We start from the raw sequence: 17880 nt of genomic DNA on the forward strand, positions 1-17880 counted from the left end.
AAGAACAACGACAACAACAACAACAACAGCAACAACAACAAGAACAACAAGAACAACAACAGCAACAACAACAACAACAGCAGCAACAACAACAAGAACAACAACAGCAGCAACAACAACAACAGCACCGACAACAACAACAATCACAACAATGACAAGACAACAACAACAGCAGCAAGAGCAACAAGAGCAACAACAGCAACCACAAGAACAGCAACAACAAGAACAACAACAGCAACAAGAACAACAACAGCAACAAGAACAACAAGAACAACAACAGCAACAACAACAACAACAACAGCAACAAGAACAACAACAACAAGAACAACAACAGCAACAACAACAACAACAACAACAAGAACAACAACAACAGCAGCAACAACAACAACAGCAACGACAACAACAACAATCACAACAATGACAAGACAACAACAACAGCAACAAGAGCAACAACAGCAACAACAGCAACCACAAGAACAGCAACAACTAGAACAACAACAGCAACAAGAACAACAGCAACAACAACAAGAACAACAACAGCAACAAGAACAACAACAACAAGAACAACAACAACAACAGGAACAACAACAACAAGAACAACAACAAGAACAGCAACAAGAACAACAACAACAACAGCAACAACAAGAACAACAGAAAACTGCATGAGTCTGTCTCTACTGTTGGTTGAACATTTATTAAATGATTGTTTCCAGTGTTTTTCTTGTATTGTAGTTTTCATTTCAAATGGAAACAGTTGACACATTTAGAAATTAAATCCACAAGTAAAAAAATGTAAAGTTTCTGGTAAGTGATATTTTTCATTAAATAATTCAAGTTTTGGCAGATTGTCTTTAACAAAATATCTTATCTGCAAATACAAAACAACTGGATTGGGAGAGACTGAATTTCTCAGATAATAAAGGTCTCAGGATGGACTTTTGGTCTTTTATGCAGGTAATGCCCTTGGAACGACAAAAGGAAAGATGTTTGTCTGATGTGGATGGAGTAAAGACTTAGTTGTGACATAATAAAACATTTGTAATTTTATAATGTTTTTAAATTTGACATAGTATTTTTATTTAATTTCTTCCAACAATACTCTGGCTGATTTATTTTATTGTAGATAATGACTCGGTAAAAAGCAGAAAAACAAATGATGTCGTTTATTTAGTGAATGCAACTCTAACTGTCACCACATGGGGGCAGACTTGATCCACTGTGAGTCTCATTTACCACGAGGTCAGTGCTTTTCATTTTTAAACACTGACCTAGACAACCTTTGTTTTATTTAAAAAACAAACAAACATCTATTTAGACCCACAAAGTCTAAAATAACAGAATCAAGTGTTTTGAAAAAATCAGGAGGATCATAATTAAAAAACAAATAAATTTAGGAAGTGAGACATTTTAAACTGGATCAGAGACAGTGGAAGGATCAGGTCAATCCTCTTTAATCATCATGAAAGTTCAGCTTTAGGGATTCATATTTTTATAAGATAAGTTAATGAATCTACAACTGTAAACATCAGTTCACTCTTTGACCAGTTTATTCTATAACGTGATATTTTATAAAATGAATCAGGGATTTCTGTTTCTGGGATGGTTAATGTGAAAAGCACATCAATCAATCAATCAAACTTTATTTCTATAGCACCTTCTAACAACCCAGACTGTCCAAAATGCTGTACAACGTTAAAAAACACGATTAAACAGATGAACCCAGTGGAAATCTGTTTATTTGTGGATGACTTTTTAAACCAACAGCCTGTGGTTTAAATAAAAAGGAGAAAAACATTCACTGGTCTAACTCCACGATGCAGAGTGAACATTCTGATCTCGTATTATTGGCCATAATATACGGCCCAGAATCATTTTTATAAACCTAAGTCAAATCTTTGTTATGTGAGTGTGATTCAGCTCGATGCTCGTGTCTTTTCTGCAGATGAGCAGTGAGCAGGACTCCAGTGGAGATGAGGCCTAATGTGGAATAGAAGTGTGTTTCCTCTTGGAGGGAGCTGTGTTTTAATGACTCTCAGCACAAATATCTCCTCATGAGCCTCTTCACACACAGTTCTTCCACCTGGTCAAACTTTAACTCACTTGTGTTTCATCTCGAGAAGGAAATGTGACCCTCAAAGATGACCCAGTGTTTTTATACATCACTGACAGATTGTTTGACTAAATACTGTTCCTTTAAATATCCACGTGTCCAGACCATTTCCTCTCGTCACCAAATGAAGTTTGTGATGATCCTGTGTGGAACTAAATGCACAAGGTCCAGAAATGCTGCTGAGTTTCCTGTTTTGTGCAGTGTTATGTCTTTGTTTACCTTAAATCTTTACTTGTTTTGTTATGGATTTTTTTACCTAAGCTTTTAAATACCATCTTATTATTCATGAGTGTTTCTTTTGTTTGTGCCTCCAGCCCCTTTGTCTAGAGTAAACATTATGATTATGATGGTATAAATACACTGTATGTATATATGTTTGTGTGTATATATGTTTGTGTGTATATATGTTTGTGTGTATATATGTTTGTGTGTATATATGTTTGTGTGTATATATGTTTGTGTGTATATGTTTGTGTGTATATATGATTGTGTGTATATATGTTTGTGTGTATATATGTTTGTGTGTATATGTTTGTGTGTATATATGATTGTGTGTATATATGTTTGTGTGTATATATGTTTGTGTGTATATGTTTGTGTGTATATATGATTGTGTGTATATATGTTTGTGTGTATATATGTTTGTGTGTATATATGTTTGTGTGTATATATGTTTGTGTGTATATATACCATCAGGAGAACAGCTCTTTGACGATTGTGCACAATTGATTCAATAAACCAGACTTTTTAATTCAAGACAAATTCTCTGTTAATTTCATATTATAAAAAATTTTACTATTAAAAATTCCACAACAGTTTTTCGTCACAAACAGGATGGACATGGTCCACACAACAGAAAACACAAATACGTACCCTAGTGCTGTGAGGAGATCTGCAGCCGTCCATTTAAAACATTTAAAATGTTTAACCCTCACGACTCCCCGCCCAAATGTGTTGGAGATTGTCTCGTGCAGAACACAAGTCTCTATAAACCTTTAGCCCCAACTGGACCCTGGGGCCAATGTAATAAAGACTGACAGTCATTTTCAAAATGGTATTAATGCTTTTCATGTCTAAATGTTGAGTTCAATAGGGCTCAAAGCCTTTAGTCGTTTAGTAAAACTGAAAAAGATGCACAGCCGCAGAAAGAAGAAAACACTGAGAGACGCCACATGAATTCAGTCTTTTACAAACAAATTCACCATAGACCAGCATTTGTCATTGGACTTTGAGTCATGGATCATTGAGATTTGAGCAGTGAGAGCTTTTAGTAAAGCCACGCCCTCTTTTAGTCGAGTAATCGATGTGTGGACAGGGACGACCTCTGTGCTCTTCTCTGAACTGGATTTAACAAAGGTTTGATTGATTTTGTTCTGCTGTGACTCTTCCTCCTCTCAGTGTGAAGTATTTGAACACTCCGGTCAGTGGTTCTGGTGGCTTTCAGCGACACTCATCCGGAGTAGGACGAGTGAGTTTGTTTGTCCTACATCAGATCTGAGTCACTCACCAATCAAATTATATATATATATATATATATATATATATATATATATATATATATATATATATATATATATATATATATATATATATATATACGCACACACATGTAGAGATAATACATTTTATCAATATAAAACTTAAGACTATTAAACACAATCATAATCAGTAGTTCATTAAACAGAAGTGCACTTTTTCCATATATCCAAAAATACTCTAATCTAATCTAGTCTAATTAGAGTTCAATAATCAAACAGATGCTGAGATTAAATTAAAGTTGAGCAATAAATCTAAATAATCGTAGCTTCATCCAAAACAAAATGGAACCAACCACAAAAAGTTATAAAATGGACAAAATATAGTTGTAAGAGCGACATAAAACAAAGCTCCTGGTAGACAGAGCGAATGAACACGAGGCTCTGGGGAGTTTGGATGTGAGTGAAAACAGAACCATGAGTGACATTTAAACACAAATGTGACGCTCATCTCAGCGATAATGCACCGATGTGTCAAAAACTCACCGCTGACAAGAGTTTGGAAATACACTTTTGTCCTGAGCCACAGTGAGGACTGTGACCTCTGTGACCTCTGACCTCTGTGACCGCAGCAACAGGAAGTGGCCTCCACAATAAAAGACTTGGGAAGTTTATTTTTATGTTCTGTATTTCGTTATAATAATCTGTCTGTTCTGACTTTTAATTGTGGAACTGTTCTGTTATGGCACAAATGTTGTACATCTTTACTATTTTTGAATTTAAAAAAATGTCTCTGTTAAAGGCAAGTGTCTTTTGTTTTTACTCAGGACAAATGTTGCCGTTTCACACTTAATAATTTTTGTAAATCATTAAAAAAAAAAAAAAAAAAAAGACTTAGGCGGTGTAAAGTGCGTTGCCATAGTGACAGTGGACCGTGAAGCCCCGCCCCCGGACTAAATGCTCAGTTTCCAGAGAGTTCGCGGTCTTCACTCTGTAAGTCGATGGTGATTGGCTGTTGGGACGTGAGGGGCGCACCACGTGACCCTGCGTGGACAGACGTGCGTGAAAGTTCTGGAAGACGCTCTGTTTTGGCGGGAAGAAGGAGCGGGAAAGAAGGAGAGAAGGAGCGGAGAGAAGGAAGAAGGAGAGACAGAGCAGAGAGAAGGAGAGAAGGAAGAAGGAGAGAAGGAGCAGACGGAGAGAAGCAGAGGAGCAAAGTGTTTCCTCCTAAAGCTCTGGTCCGTGAGTAAACTTGTTAAACTTGTTAAACTTGTTAAACTTGTTAAACTTGTTAAACTTGTTAAACTTGTTAAACTTGTTAAACTTATTAAACTTGTTAAACTTGTTAAACTTGTTAAACTTGTTTGTCTTTGTTCAAACTTGAGACGTTTTCGGGCCTTTCTGTTCTGAACAAACTAAGAGGAAGGTAATGCACTTTATTATTACTATTGTAATTAAAACTATTATGTTTTACTGCTCAGTTTAAATTTGCACAGCTGTTGTTTTATATTTTAAATCAGTCGTATTCTGCAAAAAGGACTTTTCAGTGTTTTATCCATGTGCTTGTTGTTTCTTCTCATTTTCCCTCTTGAAGTTTAGTCTGATTCTTACATGTTTGAGTCATTTTTAATCTCCTGTATCATGATGTCATTGCTCTGATTTATCCGCCATTTTCACCGCCATTAGTACACGCCCCTCTGTGACACGCCCACTGTGACACGCCCACTGTGACACGCCCACTGTGACACGCCCACTGTGACACGCCCACTGTGACACGCCCACTGTGACACGCCCACTGTGACGTCTGCACTTTCATCTCCATTTTTTTGTTTCTTTTTCTTAATATTCATCAGTGTCACGTGGTCATTTTGGTCCAAGTTTTATAAAAATCTGCTGCTGGTCTCAGCGGCGTCTGAGTTCTCCATGTGAGGCCCGTTTCATGGTAGCGGGTCGGCTTCAGCTCGGCCCGATTCCCCCATAGACTGTACATATAAATGACTCCCACACTTCAAGGTCACACGGTCACTTCCTCCTCCGTTCCACTGGATCACGATTAACTCCAGCTCTTAAACTCTTCACCTTTGAACCATCATATTCAGGTGAGTGTTTTACCGTCACATAAACAAGCGACACAAGAACGACCTGAAAAGCCTGAAAATGAGCCAAACTGATAATATTCTAATCCTCATATTTGAAATGAACTGAATGTAGCTGCGTCATTTACTTTTATTCAATGATTTTGTTCAATACTTGAAGTAATAATCTGTGAGTATGTTTGAAAACTGTTTGACTGTTTTGACTCATGAAACATTTAGTGCGTTTACTTTAGGATTATTTACTCTACATTATTAAAGTGGTTTTATAAATCGTGACTTTACTGCGTCATTGTTGAAGTAATGAGAACTTTTAATTATAGATGACTGTGTTTTGGATTAATAGTGATGATTATTGGTAATTACTTAAATGATATTCAATGTTTGTGTGTTCATGCGACATTGAATTTATATTGGGTTAATTTAATAATGTTAATAAGGTTCTTTTTGTTTAAATTATAATAATATATTTTCTCCTTTTATGTTTTTGTGATGAACTGATTCTTCACTCCTCAAATCCACTTCATTGTTCCACACGATCAACTCAACAACCTGTCAACACCAAACTCCTGCTGCTGCCATCTAGTGTTTGTCCCTTTGCATGTGCGTCTCTGTAATTCTGCTTCAACAAATCTTTTTATTGGCCCTTTGTTTATTTTCTTGTGCTTTTTAACATAATATTTTACTGTTATTAATTGCATGTTTTTAATAACCTGTCTGTTTTAATTATTTCATTTGTCTTTGCTATGATTCACTGCTCAAGACTCAATGCTTTTCTACCTTTTTACCTTTTTACCACACCTGTAAATGTACATTTATTTTTATTTTATTCTGTGTCCTCTGTAAATTATTAAAATTTGCAAGGAGCCATCTGTACATCAACGGACAACAGATGAAAACTAGCCTCTTGGCTAATTCTGGCAGGTTAAACAGTTACTGTTGGTCAACACTGTCCGCTATAAATAAATAAATAAAATAAATAAACAACTAAAGACGTGGACGACTGAGGGATTACACAGACTGAAGTCACTCAACTCCATGAACGGCTGAACTGTGTGGGACAAAACGTTTATTTTTTTTCCTGCTGAGACTTTGGATAAATTGAGCTGCTGTGGATCATGTCTGTTTGGATTTGAACAATTATCACATCACCGTTACTGGATTTATTTGCACTGGATCCAGATCTAATAAATATTATTCATTTGATATGTAATTTTATGATGTGCATCTGTCCATAGGGGGCGCCGACAGCATGCAGCTCTTTGTACTGAGGACGTTTACGTTTACTTCCACATTAGAATGAATATTGTGATTTAAAATGTTTAATTTATCACATAATGATCCACAGGTGTCACAGATGAGAACCATAAAGACACAAGCACAATAGAGCTGATTCAAGGGATATTTTATTATTTATTTTGTATATTTTGTTTATTGACTAGGTGCACCTTTGTGGTATCTACCTGCAAATAAACTGAACCCAAGTACCCACCATTCTCACGTAAGTAACCCACTGATACTTTGCAGCTGATGTCATCAATACCCCCAGGATGTGACGCTAACTGTAAGCACTGCTCTGTCTGAAGCTCTGGTGCTCAAATTAGACTTTAATCTGTGGTTTAGTTTAACACAATCTGACCAAAAGGAGATGACTCGGTTTGAACAGGTGAGATGGTTCGTGCTGCTAGCTAGCATTAGCATTAGCATTAGCATTAGCCAACAGTTTCTCAGTCTCTTTCACCTTTTTGTGTAAAATCAAACTCTAAACAGGACCAGAACATGAGATCTTTAAATCACTTTGGGATTTTTTTGTTTTCAGACAATACAACTTTTTAGACTGTGTTTGGGCTCGGGCTGATCACAGACTCCTGAAAATGTGTTGTTCTTGAGTTTTCACACTGTCTTAAACCTTTTTGCTCGTGTTTGCTGATGTGGGCATTGTTTCCATGGTAACTGGCTCCGCCCTCACTGAAGCCTTGTCCCACATTTGTGCTCGTCTTATTTACTTTTCTGCAGCTTCATGTGAGAGATCACACAGGAACTTAAAACATGGTCAGATCATGTTTTTAAACTGTTCTACAATGGCTCCTCTCACATGTCACACTTTATGCAGCGTTTGAAGGATGTCCATGACTCCTCCAAACATTTGTGCGTGTTTTTAATAAGACCAAATCCAATCTCCTGTAAAATGTTCTAAACTCATAATGTTCAGCTCCACAGTGAATGTGTGTCCTCTGTGTCTGTGTCCTGGACTAACACACAGTCACAGTGTGAGGATGTTCTGGTGTCAAAGAGGAACATGAATCTGAAATGTAAAGTCAGAAGGATTTATTGAGTCTCAGACAAAAGTGAAGAGCTACAGACGTGCAGAAAGGACAGAGTGTGAGGAGTGTGTTTACAGTTTTTATAGAGTGTATGAGTGTGTGAAGGAGGATCCTCTTCTGCAGAGCGTGATCTTCATGAGCAACGGACACAGGACTCAGTCTGTCCCTGAGCATCAGTGTCTTCTGTTCATGTGTGAAACTCACTGGTGTTCAGGCGATATTAGCATTAGCATTAGCATTAGCACATGGAGATACAAGTGTAATAGTAAAGCACACTGATAAATGTGGAGACTTTATAAGAGTCTGTTGGATTCTACTCAGAGATTTAACACATTACATCTTTACATTTAACATATTGATTAAGATTTATGTTCAGCTCTTAGTTCAGTTAGCAAAAACAAACTGGAAGGTTAAAAAATACAGTTAAAATAAAAAAGATGGAAATATTTTTATGATTTTTTTTGTTTAAACTCACAAAATAAAATCTATTATTTTTTAATGTCTTTATAGATTTGGTTTGGGAAAAAAAAAAAAAAAGACAAAAACAAAAGTAACTGAGAAAAACACCAGTTCTTCCAATATTGGTCTCTCAATTTCAAATAAATTTTCAATTTACACAGTTGGATGAAACACTTGTATACTGGTCACAAAATAAAAAAAACAAAACAAAATAACAACAATAAACACTTAAAAAACCCCATAATATTTTAAATCAGTGTGATGTCATTAATATGATGTAATTCTACTTCCTGTAATATCTTTTTTTTTCACAGACTATGTTGGTTTAAAACTATAATTTATATTTCCAACAGACATTATCGCTCCATATTAATCCAAAATGAATCGTCTAAACCCGTCACACACTTTTAGTTTGACACAGAAATAAAAAGATGCCACATTGATGGTGAAAGTGAAAGTTTTCCTTTGACAGAGGGCTGGATACAGAAGGGTCGTTCTTTTACTGTGGTTTTCCTCGAGGTTTATGTTTTGTCCACTGGGTTTTTCGTTGCAGAAGGAGGGTCTGAGGACAGGGGGCGCTCTGGGACACTTTGTTTGCTTGTTTTCTTTGAACGTTGGACTGTTTTTACAAATGTCTCTACAGGAAATGGGGCCTTCAGGTCTTTCTGATGGTGTGTGGTCAACTGGAGATCACTGTGTTTGACTTTTTGTGAACTGATTATGACCCTGCAGTGGGACAGGAGTTCTCTGTTTATTTTTGAACCCAATTCACTTCATAGAGCACATTTTATAAACAAGACTGTTTCATAAGTGTTTCTTAAAGTTGAAAAACTAACATGCAGTATATGTACAGCTGTTTGACTTTTGTCTGCTTTTACTTTATCTCTACAAAGTAAATATTGGGTTATTAAATTTAAGTTACATTGAATAAAAAATGTAATCCTTTGACTTTATCGAGTAGATTACTTTAGGTCGTTGGCCCTGGACTTGTTCTTCTTGTTCCGGTCTCTCATTTCCTCCAGTTTCTTCACCTTCTCTTTGTCTCTCGTCTCTTTCATTTTCTCAATCAGAAACTCCAGATGGATGTAAGTGGAGACTGAATCCTCGTTCAGAGCGATCCTCTCGAGACGCACAATGACGTCAAAAACCTTGTTAAGATATTTGATTTTCTTTTGTTGAAGCTCAACTTCTTCCTTCTTCAGATCCTGCAGCAGACTGGTGGTCTCCTCACTCTTGGTTTTGTTCTGTTCATACCTGGTCTTCATATTGTGATTGGTCACTGTTCTGGTCTTAGTCACATTTTTCCGCAGATTGAACCAATTCCACCAGGCTCTTATTCTTTCTTTCTCTTCGTAGGTTTCTTGCTGCTGAAAGTCTTTGTTCTCCTCCACCTCTTCTTCACATCGTGCCAGTTTTTCTCTGTTCTTCCTGATCACCTCCCGTTTCATTTCCACCTCTTTCACTCGTTCCACTAGTTTCTGTATATTGGCCTTGAGTCTGATTCTCTCTTCCATCACCTCCACTGTCATCTTCACAGACTGAGATTTTGCTTGAACAAGAAAATCTGTGAATTCTTTCATTCCATCATTTGATGTTTCAAATGCATTTTTTGCAGCTCGTTTTTCATTTCCAATCTTTTCCTTTTGACTGTTGTTGAACAGGAAATACACTGGTTCATTTTTATCATTTTTAGCAACTTTAATCTCAGCAGCTTCCAGAGCTTTAAGGGCATTAGTTGGTTTTCTTCCATCTGAGTGAGTCATCATCACCACAATATTCTGCTCCATGTCTTTGGCAAACAGAGACGTGACAGACTTAAAGACATAAGCCACCCTATCGTCCAGTCTGTTCACTGAGGCCTTCATGACCAAACACACAGCACTGACTGTGTCCACTCCCTGAGGGTGACAGAACAGGTCCTGGAGTAACTTTATAATCCTCTCGTCTTTGTCTAAACCTCCTGTGTCTCCATATCCTGGAGTGTCAATGATGCTCAGAGAATAAGGGACAGTTTTTCCCTCAAATCCAAATATTTCATAAACAGACACAGCAGAAGTTTGACTTTCAGACTGGGGTCTGTCCTTCTCGTCTGAGATGACCTCAAACCAGACTTTGTCTTCAAACTCCACCCCCATCACAAAGTTGACCAGGGCGTTGATCAGAGTGGACTTCCCTGACCCAGTCTCTCCCACCAGGAGGATGGTCCTGTTCACGTGTCTTGGATCACATTCTCCAAGAGTAAATCTCCTCAGTTTAGATTCTTCATCTGATTCTTTGTCCAGATTAACTCTTTTCATCTGCAGTTGGTATCGAGCAGGAGGTCCATCATTTATCTTCTTGCTTTGTTGAATGAGCCTCTGTAAATCTGATGCCATTTTCTCCTAAAAGAGAAAATTAAGAAATGTGATCAATATTGAACAATAAACATTTCTTGTTTGTCGTCCACATTTGAGTTTTGTATTTGATATGTATCAGTTTGTGCCTATTGTATTACATCTGCATATATCTCTTCAAATTTTTACATTTTAAATTAGATTCTTGCCGTTCCATTTCCATCACTTCTTTAAGTGACATTAGGAAGCTGTGGTTTTATTCAGGACACAACTATTATTATTATTATTTATTTTATTTGCCACTTTACTTAATATTTGGATAATTTTCCTTTCTTTAAGAGACATTGTTTTGGTATAATACTCAGCAAAATACCCGTAAAATAAACATTTTCTTTACAAATACTTTCAGTCTTCCTTCTACATTATCCCAGTAGTCCTTGATTATGAGACGGTCTCAGAGTATATGTGTGCAGTCTCCTGTCTGACCGCAGCCCGTCCAGAGTTGGGCCGACTCTTCACTGCACTGGTTGGAACAATAAAATATTGTGTCTTGGATTTAAACTCTCTCCATTAAACACTATTTAATATTTTATGTCCATTATTAAAAGGACATCCTCAGGTGCTTCCGGATGGAGAAAGACTGTGTGCAGCAGCCAATCAGGAGCCTGACTCCACCCACCATGACTCAGGTTTTAGGGTTCAGAGTCGGGCAGCCAGTGCAGAAACGGCAGAGAATAGTGTTCCTGTTTTTTGTGTTCAGTCTGTTTTTTTGTGTTCAGTCCGTTTTTTTGTGTTCAGTCCGTTTTTTTTGTGTTCAGTCTGTTTTGTGTGTTCAGTCTGTTTTTTGTGTTCAGTCTGTTTTTTGTGTTCAGTCTGTTTTTTTGTGTTCAGTCTGTTTTGTGTGTTCAGTCTGTTTTTTGTGTTAAGTCTGTTTTTTGTGTTCAGTCTGTTTGGAGTTGTTTTTGCTGTTTGGTTCCATGAGTGTGCATTAATAACATAAGTAGATGTTTCTGTGGTGATATGTTATGTGCCTCGTGGTCTGATAAACATACGCTGTGGCCAACACACAGCCCATTATTTATGTTACCTGGAGACTGTGGGTGGTTTTATTATGTAGGCGTTTATTTTATTTGTGTTCTGGTGTTTACTGATGGTTCTAAGGGGCTGCTCTGAGTCTGTTTTGAGTTTTGTTCCATTTCTCTCCATCTTGTCTCATCTTTATCAATCCACACTTTTAAGACCTTTGTGATTTTTATACATTTCTAACTTTTCTGTTGAGACTCATTAACAGCCAAACTACTACTCACCTCCGCAAATGTAATACTACAGAGACATTATTTATTTTATTTATTTAAATAATAAATTAATGCTACTGATGTGTTTTTTATTTCAAATAAAATTTCTCATATGAAGAGCCACCTCAGCTGCTCCTCTCAACGTAGAGGAGCAGCGGCTCCTCACTCTATCTCTAAGGGAGCACCTAGCCACCCTGCAGAAGAAACTCATTTCAGCCAGTTGTATCCATGATCTCGTCCTTTCGGTCGTTACCCAGAGCTCATGACCATAGGTGAGGGCAGAACGTAGACTGAGGTAAATCGAGAGCTTTGCCTTTGAACTCAGCTCCTTCTTCACCACAACAGACGATACAGTGACAACATCACTGCAGACACTGATCCAACTGTCAATCTCACGCTCCATTTTTCCCTCACTCGAGAACAAGACCCTGAGATACTTGAACTGCTCCACTTGAGGCAGAGACTCACCACCACCTGCAGAGGGCGCCACCATGGCCTCGGATTTAGAGGAGCTGATTCTCATCTCAGACACTTCACACTCGGGTTCAAACCTGCAGCTCGCAGGTCCTGACTCGAAGAAGCATCCGGACAACATCATTGCAAACAGCAGAGATGAGAGCCTAACCCTAACCTTAACCCCTTCCGGCCCCTGACTGTGCCTAGAAATTCTGTCTATAAATATAATTAACAGAACCAGTGACAAAGGGCAGCCCTGAGTCCAACATGCACCAGGAACAGGTCTGACTCTCTACAGAGACACAGCTCCTGCTCCGGTCACACAGGGAATAGACCTCGGAGAACATTGCGGAGTGTGATTCTCCTGTAACTGGAACACACCCTGCGGTCCCCCTTCTTAAACAGATCGACCACCACCTCGGTCTGCCAGGGACCACCACCTCGGTCTACTGTGCCCAATCGCCACATGTCACAGAGATGTGTCAGCCAAGACAGCCCCACAACATCTGGAGATTTAAGATACTCATGATGGCTCTCATTCACCCTTGCCACCGAGGAGCTTGCCAACAACGGTGACTTCAGCCAGGCTGATGGACGAGTCCGCCTCCGGGTCCCCAGTCTCTGCTTCCTCCTCGGAAGACGTGACAGTGGGATTGAGGAGATCCTCAAAGTATTCCTTTCACCGCCCGACAACATCCCCAGTCAAAGTCAGCAGCTCTCCACCCGCACTGTAAACAGTGTTGGTGAAGCACTGCTTCCTCCTCTTGAGGCGGCGGATGGTTTGCCAGAAACTCTTTGAGGCCGTCCGATAGTCCTCCTCCATGACCTCCACAAACTCCTCCCAACCCCGAGTTTTTGCCTCTGTGACTGCCCGAGCCGCGGCACGCTTTGCCCACCGGCACTCATCTGCTTCCTCAGGACTCCTTCTTCAGCCCTGACGGCATCCCTTATTTCCGGTGTCCACCACTGGGTTCGGGGATTGCCGCCGCGACAAGCACCGCAGACCTTATGACCACAGCTACGAGCAGCCACATCGACAATGGAGGTGGAGAACATGGCCCACTAAGGGTCCATGTCCCTAACCTCCCCCAGGATCAGGGAGAAGCTCTCCCGGAGGTGTGAGTTGAAGACCCCCCTGACAGAGGGCTCTGCCACACGTTCCCAGCAGACCCTCACGATGCACTTGGGTCTGCCAGGTCTGTCCTTCCTCCTCCTCCAGTGGATCCCACTCACCACCAGGTGGTGCTCTACAGCTCAGCCCCTCTCTTCACCCGAGTGTCCAAAACACGTGGTATGAGGTCAGATGACACGACAACAAAGTTGATCATCTACCTCTGACCTGGAGTGTCCTGGTGCCACGTGCACCGATGGACCTTGTGCCGGAACATGGTGTTTGTTTTGGGCAAACTGTGACTAGAACAGAAGAACAATAACAGAACAAAACTCAGGTTCAGATCAGGGAGGACGTTCTTCCCAATCACACCCCTCACTGTCACTGTCATTACCCACATGGGCGTTGAAGTCCCCCAGGAGAACAATGGAGTCCTGGACAAGCTCAAGCTCCCCCCCATGTCCCCAGAGTCAGCCTCCATATCCGGAGATCCGGGTGGCAGTCAAAGGCGGGGGCGTTGACGACCGGATCTCCTCTGCACCCGCCCCCCATGGCTACCCCCGCAGGTGGTGGGTCCACGGGAGGACGGCCCCACGTTGTTCCTTCGGGCTAGGTCCAGCCGGGCCCCGTGGGGAAAGGCCAGGCCACCAGGTGCTTGCTGCCGAGCACCCACCCCAGGCCTGACTCCAGGGTGGGGCCCCGGTAATGCCAGTCCGGGTGACGTAACTGGCCTTGTTGTTTGTCTCTTCATGAGGGGCTTCTGAACCGCTCTTAGTCAGACCCGTCTCCCTGGACCTGTTTGCCATGGGTGACCCTACCAGGGGCATGAAGCCCCCGACAACAGAGCTGCCAGGATAATTTGGGTGCTCAAACCCCTCCACCACGTTAACATGGCAGTTCGGGGAGGGGTGTTCTTGTTCAGTTAATTGAAAATGTGCTGGATAATTCACTGCAGAGCATGTTAAAACAAAATATCCACCACCACAGAGCAAGAGATGGGAGCATGAGGGTTTGCTGGTGCCTTCAGCATTTGGCCTTTAATACACCATTAACGAGGGACAACTGCCCATAACTCACCACACTCCAACTGAGGTAAGAAATGAAAGAGTTTCTAAAGAAGCAACATGAGCAACTCGACCTGCTGACACAGAGTACTGCCCTGCTGCAGACCGCACAAACTGGCCCGCCCCATCAGGGCCCGGGCCATCAGAGCCCGCCCCTGCAGGGCCCGTCCCAGCAGGGCCCGCCCCATCAGGGCCCGCCCCATGAGGACCCTATTGTGTGCAATCTCTCCCAGCAGCCTGGCCTTGTGTCCCTAGTGATAGGAAATCCGGCTCAGACAGCGACTCTCTTCAGGAAACCTCTGGGCTACGGAGCCAAAACTAGTGTTTCAAAGGTGTAGCTGAAGCACCAAAGCTAATTATGTCTTTCCCACGTCCAGTATTTTGAGGAAGAACCCCGAAAGACCTGCCATTGGCTGGAACTCAAAGCAGCCAATGGGCTTGAAATTCCCAACATTGTCTATTTGTAGTTAACTGTTGACTTCTGTGACGCCCCTTTGCGGTGTTCTAAAGGTTAAAAAGACCTCAGGTGACATTTCCTCACCAATCCCTGGAGTTTTGGGAATAAACATTCTTCAAAAAGGCTCTCAGGAGTCATCTGGACAGTCTGAGGCTCTTTGTTCCACACAGATACTGTTGTAGCGTCCCCTACACAGTTGGTCGACGCCCTCAAAAATGTCATGCTGTTGACGTACAGCCTCCCTCGAGACAGCCACGTGAGGTTGAATTTCAGGGGGTGCAATAAATATTGTTGCCGTTACCTGTTCTGAGCAGTACTCCAGTACCACAGTACCAAGCTTTAGCTACAAGCTAACGGAGCATTCTGAATATCAATGGGACCATCTGGATCAATATGAGCTTTTATTTTACATTTTGTTAATTGTCAACTATAATATGATCTAAAACAGTTTAGTAACAAACAGGTCCATTGACTCAGTGCTGTTTTACCAAAGTGGAATTTAATTTTACAAAATTACTACATGTCGATTTTAAACTCTACACCTGTCTGACCCACAGAGTCTGAAATGATTAACTGAATAATAAATATAATCATCACAAGTAAACACAGAGCAGTGGACAGAGACAGAGGGCAGTGAAAACATTCTGATTAGACGAGGCTCAAATGCAGCAGATCACTGGATTATTCAAACAGGCAGAGATGAAAATACAACATATTAAAGAGAGAACACTGTTCTAACACGGTTAAAGCTCATGAAAGTTGATTTGACAGAATATGTCTCTTTAAAATAAGTTTCTGATATATTTCAGAATGAACAAACCCAGAGAACTCACCATGTGCTCAGGTCCGTCCTGTGAGGGCAGAGTGCAGGTCTCAGTGATGCTGAGTGAACCTTCTGTAAGAGCAGAGTCTCTGTAGAGTCTGAGGAGCTGAGTCCTGCAGATAAAAGTCCTGCTCTTATCTGAGACAGGAGACAGTTTAGAACGGTGTGTGTCACTCTTAAATAACACCTTCATCAGCCTGAGATCTTTGTGACGGGGAAAAGGTGGAGCGTTTAGGTGAATACTTGAATCTGATTGGTCAAAACATCTCAACATCAGAACAAACCGATAACTCAAACTTTCATTAAATCCAGAGAGAAAAGCACAGACACCTCCCCTCTGCACGTTTGGCACAAACTAAATCTATATTTTCACTCAAATCAGCTGAGTCTCTTCTCGTTGTCATGTTTGTTTTGTTGTTGGTTTTTTTGAGCCTTTGGCTTCTGCTCAAACCACAAAGCTGCTCTGTGATTGGTCCAGTCCATGAACGACTGGTGGGCTGGTCTCAGGCCCAAAGGCGACAGCAGGAGCAGCGTCGTTACTGTCACATGTTTGACTTTTGGGGCAGACGTGGCTTTAGAAGTGAAGCATGGGCGGACCGTCAAAGCACAGCCAATCAGAGGTGCCCCAGGTTTCATGACAAAGATCCATTATAAAATGTTTTTGTGGTATTTCAGCTTAGACCGGTCGTGAGCTGCAGTTTGCAGTCACATGGTTTCACAGAATCAGGTGCAATTACTGGGTGTGTTTGGAATTTGGTTTTATAAGATAAAACAACAACTCAACCATAGTTTCAGTTTCATCATGAGGAGGATTGTTTCTGCAGGTCACACAATATCACGCCCAAGTGTTTCATCTCACTCGAGAAGGAAATGTTGTGACCCTCAAAGATGACCCAGTCTTTTTTATAGATCACTGACAGATTGTTTGGTAAAATACTGTACGTTTAAATAACCACGTGTCCAGACCATTTTCCCTCATCACCAAATGCCTGAAGTTTGTGATGATCCTGTGTGGAACTAAATGCACAAGGTCCAGAAATGCTGCTGAGCAGGTTTTCTGTTTTGTGCAGCTCTTATCCCAGTACGATGGCAGCTGATCAAATGTCAAATGTTTAGGTTCAAATCCAAATTGACGCTCATTAGTGAATTTATCAACATAAATGTCCTGAGCCGGTCGCTCTCTCAAGGATGTGATGGACTTCAGTCCTAAATGTTCTATTGTCTCTGGACCAGGATCATCTACAGCTGTGACTCCACCACTGCCATCTCAGTCACACTCACGTGTTCCATCAGTAGGGGGCAGTGTTCCATCAGTAGGGGGCAGTAGAGGGCAGTGTTCCATCAGTAGGGGGCAGTAGAGAGCAGTGTTCCATCAGTAGGGGGCAGTAGAGGGCAGTGTTCCATCTCACTGCACAGCTCCAGTGTGTGACGCTCACCCAGACTCCACAGCCCAGAAGAAGCCTCTTTACCTCAAAGTAAATCTTGTTCAAACTTTTCCAGTGTTGGGTTTTACTTTTGGTTCCAGGGCCTGTGTTGTAACAAGAGCTCGATGGGCTCAGCTGATTCTTACATTTGTAAATTGGTGTCACAAGTGGAATTTCAGATTTTAGGTAGTTTTGATGTGCAAAGAGTCTAAACAGGTTAATACCACGATCAATTCAACAGCACATGTTTGAGAAATATTTCTGGAACAACATCCAACCTCTGCTGGGCTGTCACTGATATTGTGTAAATTGAGCAAGATGAATATTTACATAAACTAACCTCTCTTGTTAAAGCTCTGTCCAGGCATGTCCACAACGTGAAGGAAGCAGACGCCAGTGCACCACTGATTGAAGGTTAAACCAGTGAGGTCGCCGCTATAGCCAGTGCATATCTGT

General features: G+C 40.9%; 3 protein-coding genes across 3 annotated transcripts in view; 1 reads left to right on the top strand and 2 right to left on the bottom strand.

Moving 5' to 3' along the window:
- Window positions 1-1953, top strand: part of braf (B-Raf proto-oncogene, serine/threonine kinase) — an 11674-nt gene extending 9721 nt beyond the window's left edge. Inside the window, exon 10 of the mRNA XM_033976031.2 lies at window positions 1943-1953. Coding sequence (XP_033831922.2) covers window positions 1943-1953 — 11 coding nt within the window. The remainder of the gene's footprint in view (window positions 1-1942) is intronic.
- The window catches only part of LOC117379338 (NACHT, LRR and PYD domains-containing protein 1a allele 5-like), a 186619-nt gene that overhangs the window by 69604 nt on the left and 99135 nt on the right, over window positions 1-17880 (bottom strand). The gene's annotated exons all lie outside the window — the stretch shown is intronic.
- Window positions 7975-16146, bottom strand: LOC117379336 (septin-10-like). Its single transcript, XM_033976032.2, has 2 exons — window positions 16011-16146; window positions 7975-10842 (listed from the first exon to the last, which is right to left on the bottom strand). The coding sequence occupies exons 1-2, from the start codon at window positions 16011-16013 to the stop codon at window positions 9424-9426; spliced, it is 1422 nt and encodes a 473-aa protein (XP_033831923.2). The 5' UTR covers window positions 16014-16146; the 3' UTR covers window positions 7975-9423.

Source organism: Periophthalmus magnuspinnatus, chromosome 12 (genome assembly GCF_009829125.3).
Source record: "Periophthalmus magnuspinnatus isolate fPerMag1 chromosome 12, fPerMag1.2.pri, whole genome shotgun sequence".
In the NCBI taxonomy this organism is placed as follows: Eukaryota; Metazoa; Chordata; class Actinopteri; order Gobiiformes; family Gobiidae; genus Periophthalmus; species Periophthalmus magnuspinnatus.